The sequence below is a fragment of the Pseudopipra pipra genome, chromosome 12 (assembly GCF_036250125.1).
Source record: "Pseudopipra pipra isolate bDixPip1 chromosome 12, bDixPip1.hap1, whole genome shotgun sequence".
Classification (NCBI taxonomy): domain Eukaryota; kingdom Metazoa; phylum Chordata; class Aves; order Passeriformes; family Pipridae; genus Pseudopipra; species Pseudopipra pipra.
The window spans coordinates 12,501,674-12,509,604 of NC_087560.1; the positions used below are offsets into that span (position 1 = coordinate 12,501,674).

General features: G+C 37.9%; 1 protein-coding gene across 1 annotated transcript; it reads right to left on the reverse strand.

Annotated features, from left to right (window-relative positions):
- Nucleotides 1-844: 844 nt before the first annotated feature.
- On the reverse strand, nucleotides 845-7,240 carry CFAP161 (cilia and flagella associated protein 161). Its single transcript, XM_064668941.1, has 7 exons — nucleotides 7,116-7,240; nucleotides 6,900-6,989; nucleotides 6,460-6,695; nucleotides 5,712-5,796; nucleotides 4,763-4,921; nucleotides 4,029-4,102; nucleotides 845-3,256 (listed from the first exon to the last, which is right to left on the reverse strand). Exons 1-7 carry the CDS (start codon nucleotides 7,176-7,178, stop codon nucleotides 3,079-3,081), a joined length of 885 nt encoding a protein of 294 aa, XP_064525011.1. The 5' UTR covers nucleotides 7,179-7,240; the 3' UTR covers nucleotides 845-3,078.
- Nucleotides 7,241-7,931: the final 691 nt, after the last annotated feature.

Consider the following 7,931-nt stretch of genomic DNA (forward strand, 5'->3'; position numbering starts at 1 on the left):
GTCAGGTTTGGAGTATGGTTCAGGTCTCCATTGCCCAATCCACCACATATACTGTGTCTCTAACTGGTAATTGCAGGATTGTTTAGATTCTGCACTATTATTCAATCCGAAAATTCTTTATATTAAATCCTGTGTTTATAAATAAATGTCCACAATGGGCAAATTAGAATAACTGCAGTACATTCTACACAGCCTGATTTTTTTCCTGGTTTAAAACCTGCAAAATCAAAGCAGAATTATGTCAATCTATTGTGAAAATGTGCATTATCTTAATTTCTGTAAGTTGGAGTAAGCAATAACAGTGCTTGTACAAACATAGGCATTGCTTGTCACATATCAAGTTTCAGATCTTTACATAGTGTGTAAGAAAAAGCTCCTAAAGATAATTTCCTCTAAGTATGTTTTGGTTACAGATTACTTAGTGTTCCAACTAGTTTAAAGAAGTTGATTGTATGCAATACACGATGTTCTGCGGGGCTTTGTCTACATTTATTGCTTGACTTTATTTTCCAAAAACAGGATATAACATTAATGACATCTCCTAGCCCAGCATTCAAGCCTGTTTTAACTTGGCTAGCTTCTGTGGCGTTGTATCAGACACGTTTATTTAAATATGTCAGCTTGTTTTACACATGTAGCAACAACTGTGCTTTTTAGAAAAACGTGGTGCCATCGTGTGGACAATATTAAGAAGTGTAAAAAACAATTTTTAAAAGAAAAATTGGGAAACAGATAAATATCTGTATTCCTTATCAGTGAATCAGGTGAATTATAAATACGCATTATACGATACAAGAAGCTATGCACAAATCTGTGGGTTTAACACGACGAGTGGAATCAGGAATTATGGATTCAATCCTGTTTATTTTCCAACAGCTCAGAAAGTCCTTCCCAATGAGCACAGAGTGATCAAAACACAGATGAGAGTCTCCAAGCCACTTTTAATCAGCACCTAGTTCCAACATTACCTGCTTTTGTATTCATTTCTGTATCTGTTTATCTCTCTGGTTTTCCTCTAAGACTTTACACAACTTGTTTTTGTACAGCCTGCATTGCTTTCCTTCCACACAAATACACACACAAACACTCTTATCCATAATATTAGCCAGCCAAGGCACTCTGCCCACACAGTTCTCATTCCTGCATGAGTTCACAAGAAGCTATGTTTCAGAAAGGGTTTTGGTTTAAGGCCTCTTGTTTCTTACATTTCACCCAGAGGAAAGAGATTTAGCCAGAGCTGAAATAGCTGTATCTAATACCAGTAAAAGTCCACAATGGCCAAATTAGAAAGACTGCAGTGTACTCATGCAGTTACAGTTTTACTAGTTTAATGCCTACAAAATATAAGCAGATTTATGTCAATCTGTTGTGAAAATGTGCAGAATTTTAACCTCTGAAAGTTGGAGGATTAAAAGGGCCTCTACAGAAACATGCATTATTTGCCACACATCAGGTTACATATCTCTGCACGAAAAGGGAAAGAATAAGTTCCTAAGGCTACTTCGAGATATTTTAGATCTGTAAAGGTTTGCACACAAGGAGTGTTATTCAAAAACTGTCCTCTGCAGTACACTGCACCAAAGCAAACCTGCATGTCACAGCACCCTAATGTCTCCTGCTCTGAGATCCTGTATGCAAAGTGCTCATTAGCTGATGCTGCAGTCTGCTGATTTAATTTAAATTGAATAAAGGTAAGAACTTTTTAAGCCTTGCCGGTGGGTTTGAAACAGATTATTTGGGAATTGAGCTTGAAGATATATTTGGATCAGTCCTATCTTTTGTGAATGTTCAGTGGGTTTGTTTTGGTGAAACTTCAAAAGTTTTATTTGACCTTTATGATCACTGAAGATCTTTGGAATCTTTTGAGAATGGAGCTCTACATAGTATTTTACTCGATTATTCACTAACTTTGTGCACAAAGAGCCAGCTCATGTGGTACAGTAAGAGATGGAATATGTATACATGTGAGTTAAATAAATGGATATAATGGAATGTCATACATTAAAAGATTCTCTGTGGTGCTGCTTAAACTTCCAGATAAAGACAGGTAACTATGAAATAATGACTTCTGTTTTCCAAGTCTTTGCATCTTATGCTTGATTGATTTTGTTGTTTAAGAAAAATGTGAGCTTCAGCTGAAATTTTTACTCTTTTAAGGCAATTTTTTTAATGTGGATTCTCTAGCGTCAAATTAGGTAGAAACAATCTTTTTCTTACTGGATAAACTTACAGTGACTCTTATTTGTTTTCTGCTTTGGCATTTATTTTCATGAAACTTCTGGGTGCCTAATTTTCTTTGACAATTTTATCTTGCTCTCAAACTTGTTAGAAGTTATTACACATTGAAAAATGCTGTGAGTGAGAGGTAAATGGAATATGGCGATGTATGGAAAAGGCTGACAGAAGTCTCTAGTCTCTATGACCATGTTTAAGTTCCTGATTACTTGGTATTTAGGTATTTAGAATACATGGACAAGCATAGAAAGCTCAATTTATATCCATAAATCAGAAGCCAATCTCAAGATGAAGAAATCTCACTTATGATTTAATAATTGGCAAAATTGTGCTAGACAGAGTGGGGAACAAGCTAAACAACCAGCTTTCTTTCTGATGAACTTTAAATGTCAAAGTATCCCATTACAGCTTTGTATGTGTTTGGTTGTCAATGTTTTGGAAACTGTATGCTCACTCTTCTAAAAAGTGTGACACATGTTTGGTTTTGGAAGAATTGGTTAAATATATCCTGAAAGCCAGTAATTTAATGTAAATCTATTAGATTTCCTGGATTCTGGCATCTTTTGCTATCAGTGAAAGTGGAAATGGGAAAATGAACCCTTCCTGATTCACAAATTTTTGATGTGTGGTTCCTCAAATGTTAGTAGTTTTTTTGCCCACTGTATAACCTTGATCAGTTAATAAGATCATGCAATATTACTAATGGTAGACTTTCTTTTCCATTTTTAAAACAAACATCTCTAAAACTAAAATCTAAACAGCAAAAAAATAAAAATATCAAGAATCAGAGTCTCATCAACCTCTTATTGGATGTAGTCTTGGATTTTTATATTCTCTGTCTTTTCATGGAAGTTCTTCATTCTTATACCCATCTGGGTGAGGTTTGGGTCTATCAATCATTGTACCACCTTCAGCACCAGGATTTCCTGTAATTATTTCCCAGTAATTCTTATATTCTTCAACTTTGTGGGAGTCCAGGTAATTGTGACAAACAACTTCACATTCTTTTCCAAAATAAGACCTGCAAAGCCAAAAAAAAGGGGGGGGATAGGCATGGAGAATTCATATATATATACACAAATTCAGAAAATCTTCATTATTTGTGAATTGTTCAAGATTTCCTCATGTTTCTCCTGTCTTGTTCAGCAATATCACCACATGCTTCCAAATATCAGACCCTTACAAGAAACACAATATCCCACTTTGTTTCCTGCGAATAACTTAGGAATTTGAAATCCAAGAGAAATGCCATCTTTTTAGCTTCAGAGGTAAAAGGAGCCCCATCAATATAAGGCAGTGATGCACCAACTCAGTGTGTACAAACTGTTTAGGTCCCCATCCTCATTTCTCTCTGACTGAGGAAGACTCTGCCTACTTAATAACTGTTTCAGCCTCAAACTTTCAGACCTTGTTTCATCTTCAAATACTTGATTCAAATTCTTAGACAGGTCTTGCTCAGAAGTTAATGGGAAACATTGGTATACTCTTTAGCAGTGCTTAATCAATATTAATTTAATGAATACATATTAACTTGAATTGTTGGATTAACTTCAATTTGTTGAGAGATTGATTCAGATGGACAGAAGCAAAACAAGTAAGTCTGAGACAACTGTCTGCAGCAACACAGTGCACACATCACAGTCCAGAAATAAAATAAGGGAAATGAGAATGGCATTCTGCATTCTTTCCCATTTCCTCAGTGTGTTCCTAAATCACCTGTCTTGCTTCTTACAGTAATTCCTGATGTTGGCACATCATTATGCACAACCCTGCCAGTTATAAGTTATTCTTACCATACACAAAAGTTCCTTGGAATGGCTAAGTTCCGATTAGTATAGCAATGAGTAATTAGAATTTTAGTGTTTGCCTGGAAAAAAAAAAAACACAAGGGAAGACAGTTGGCAAATATTTTTACACCAATACTGTGAAAAAAAGACTGTCTTAAACAAATAGATCATTTTGACTGTGTTTATTAGTGAGCTGATTCATGCAGATGAGTCTCAGTTCAAGGCTGTGGAGGAATATTTGTGATATTTTGCTGTACAGCCAACACTTCAGGAAGCCTAGCAGTTATCTAGTACAAGAAAGTACTGTATTAACAAAAGGTTAAAAACATTTGGAAAAACATTCACTTATTCAGATGCCTTGAGATTTTTTTTTTAATAATTTCAAATTTAATGTACAGGAGCTCTTATTTAATCAGAATTCCTCATATTGGAAATGAATTTTAGTACCTCAAAGTCCTGAAAAACAGGTAAGTACTGCATCCTCACAACATGATGTCAAGGTTTGAAAATTTCTGATGGGAAAAACTGAACAAGTCAACCTCGAAATGAACACCAGGACTAAATATTTGTATAAGCAGATTCCCTAATCAGAGACTGTTCCTTCTCTCTACTGCTTCTTAGAATTAGAGGTCAGAAATGGCAAAAGGGACTATGTGAATAAACTACTTATTTTTTCTAAGTACTTCATCTACTGTTTCAATTAAATTTTCAAAACACTTCCTACAGTTTTAATTTCTTACAGGAACTGGAAATCCTTCGTATTCCAGACGCAGCTGTGGATCCAGGAAGGCAGCTTGCCAGCAAGTCAAATAGGAATCCTCACCTGTCAAAAACACCGGCTGAAGGCGAGATTTTTTAGCAAATGCTGTGAATGTTTTATGGTCACTTCCTAGATAAAACTGTAAATAAAACCATATGTTTAGGACAGTATCAATATAAAAGAAACAAGATATGTAATTTTAAAACATATTTTTGAACACAAAACCTTTTCTCTTAGCTCCTGACAAATCAGTCTGCCCAGCTAAAGCTATGCAGCCATAGCACAGATTCTATTCTGTTGAAAAACTCATTAAGTAGCTATTCTATAGGCAGACTAGTGAATACAAATTTAAAATTGAATTTATACTTCAAATATTTTATCTCACCAAAGTGGTTGTTGAGAAGGAAAACTTTTCCAAAGTTGTGGTGATATATTTTGAGTGCATATGTAACATGTACTGCCTTCTTTGCTTTTAACTTACAGGGGGAAACAATGTTAACGTTTAATAGAAATCTGCTCCCTCAGAACGATAGAATAGTACATGACTTCATATACCTACTACATATTATCTTCACAAGAAATGAAATCTTCTCATTTTGGAGTTGTTCAAAGGTGTGTGTGTGTGGGGAAATCTCCCATATGAATTCTTTCATGATTCACGAGCTAATTTTGATTTCCTTTTTTCTTTTACTTTTTAAGGTCTCCTTTATCCAGTACTTCTGGCTGACAACCCCCTTGGCCTGCACATCAGACCTCAGGCAAGTTGCATAAACTTTCTAAATAGGTATTTCTTATCTTGATATATGCATGACTCTGAATCTGTTCTGCAAAGCCAAGATGTTGAACCACTGTACATTTTTATATATCTATATTTAGAGACTGATTCAATGCATATATCAGAATATTCATTTGCAACTTTATTGCCTTACCATTGTGTCAGAAATCCCTCCTGTTGTCCCAAGAAGAAAGTTTTGCCCAAATCTAAGTGGTTCACCCACTCCACTTCCATCAGCACTGTTAAAATTGTAAAAATGAAAAAAATATGCATTGAAATAATCAGTTTTACTATTATTGGGGGGGGTTGTCTGTTTTAGTCTACAGTTAGGCCTTTTGTATTAAGTTGACCTTTTAAAATAGGTAAAATATTTTAACCTAAGGAAGAACCTTCAGCTATTGAGCAGGACCCTGTTCTTCTGTTTCTTGTCCCACAGACAATGGCAATTAAATATATATTTGAGGGAGAGAATATGCTGTTTTCTTAGGGTTTTTTAGGACAACAGAAAAATGTCCATTTCATGGAAAGAAAAAGCAATTTCTACTTCAGAGACCTTACGTGCAGGAGAGTGAATATTAATACTAAGCGATATTTGGATATGTTTTGTATTTTACAGCTGAAATATGACCATAATAAAAACAGCTGCAGAATTTACCAAATGATACAGTGAACTCAGTTCTGTTTTCACATCTAAGTTGATTTAAAGGTCCTTGCAATTAATCAGAGTAATATGCAGCACAGAATCAAGCTTAATGCATGACCGAAGTCAACGACTCTTCTTAAATATATTAAATTTACTCATAATTCATCTTTACATTAGCAAACTTCACTGCGTATTTCTCTGAACAGGACACCTAAAGCTAAAATAATAACTGAAAATAACTCAGAATAAAGCACCAGACCTTACAATACAGAAACTATTTCGCCCCACAGGGTTCACGCTGTTGACTGCGCTCAGTCCACGTGACACTTGCGGTGGGTCATCGGAAAATAGGGATATTTCCTCCATATCCACTGCCAAGGTCAGGTCACCACGTGTTTCATCGTCCTTCGCCTCTGGGGTTTTGATGTCTGGGTTCATAATCATCACAGTGTCTCCAAAGTGAACCAGTCCATCAATAGACACTGATAGCTTTACCTAAATTAAAATGGACATAATATTCTGCAGAATCATCTGAACTTAATATCAGAAGTGTTTATAGCATATGATGTCCATAGCATTCTTAATGCATTCTATAATAACAATATGCCAATTGTTATTGAACATGTAACAATATGAACGATAATAAAAGCTATGCCTCTCTATATGGGGTCATGGGCCACAACCTTCTTTAAAAATTACCTTCTTCAAAATATTCTCTTGAAGTCTGGCTAATCTCTGCATTAAAAGTTGTCCTCGTTCTCTCCTACTGATAAAATCCCTCAGGAGCTCCTGTTGGCAAAGGAAAGAGAGGCAGACAGCGTTATCCGTCACGCAGAATCTCGGGGTTTAAGCTGAATTAAAAGCGCTAGGGGGTAACAGCGTGCGGGGTGTGTGGGGTGGTGTGTGCTCCGGTACCTCCTGCTCGTGCAGGTCCTCCAGCCAGTTCCCGACGCGCACCCCCCGCCCGTAGGCCGCCATGGCGGGACCGGCCCCGCGCGTCCCGCGTCGCCATGGCGACCGCGCTGCCCGGTGATTGGCCAACGGGAGCGAGGCTGAGGGCGGGGCGGGGTGCGGGGATGCTGAGAGGGAGGGAGCGGTGGGATCGGTGCGGTGGGGAAGGAGTTTTGGGATCATCCAGTCCAGCCGTGTGTCTTACACTGCCAGGTCTACACTAAACCATGTTCCCAAGCGCCACATCTGCACGTCTTTTAAACCCCTCCAGGAGTGGTGACTCCACCGCTGCCCTGGGCATCCTGCGCCAGCGCTTGACAACCCTTTCGGTGGATAAATGTTCCCTGATATCCAGTCTGAACCTCACCAGGCGCAACCTGAGGCTGTTTTCTCTTCTCCCATCACTTACTACTCGCGAGAAGAGACCGAAATGTTAACCATCTCTGGTCAGCCGATCTCGGACAAGTAGCCTTTTGCACTCTGTCGAGGAGGTGCATCAGCTTAACACGAGGGAGTTCAATGCGTTATCACTACACTGTTGGTGAATCCTGTCAATCAGAGAATAGTTTGGGTTGGAAGGGACCCTTAAAGATCATCTCTTTCCACCCTTCCTCTGCCATGGGCAGGGACACCTTCCACTAGTGCAGGTTGCTCAGAGTTCTGTCCACTCTGACCTTGAACGTTTTCAGGGATGGGGCATCCACAACTTCTCTGGGCAACTTGTGCCAGTGTTTTACCACCCTCATTGTAAAAAACTTCTTCCTTCTCTCTAGTGTGAGA

Bases quoted from the DNA above. Each gene is read 5' to 3' on its own strand.
- CFAP161 (XM_064668941.1), bottom strand. From the start codon at position 7,178: ATGGCGGCCTACGGGCGGGGGGTGCGCGTCGGGAACTGGCTGGAGGAC. The intron at 5,797-6,459 runs GTCTGGTGCTTT...CAATTTTAACAG, and splicing joins AATAGTTTCTGTATTGTAAG to TGCTGATGGAAGTGGAGTGG. The intron at 4,922-5,711 runs GTAAGGCAATAA...TTTTATTTACAG, and splicing joins GAGGGATTTCTGACACAATG to TTTTATCTAGGAAGTGACCA.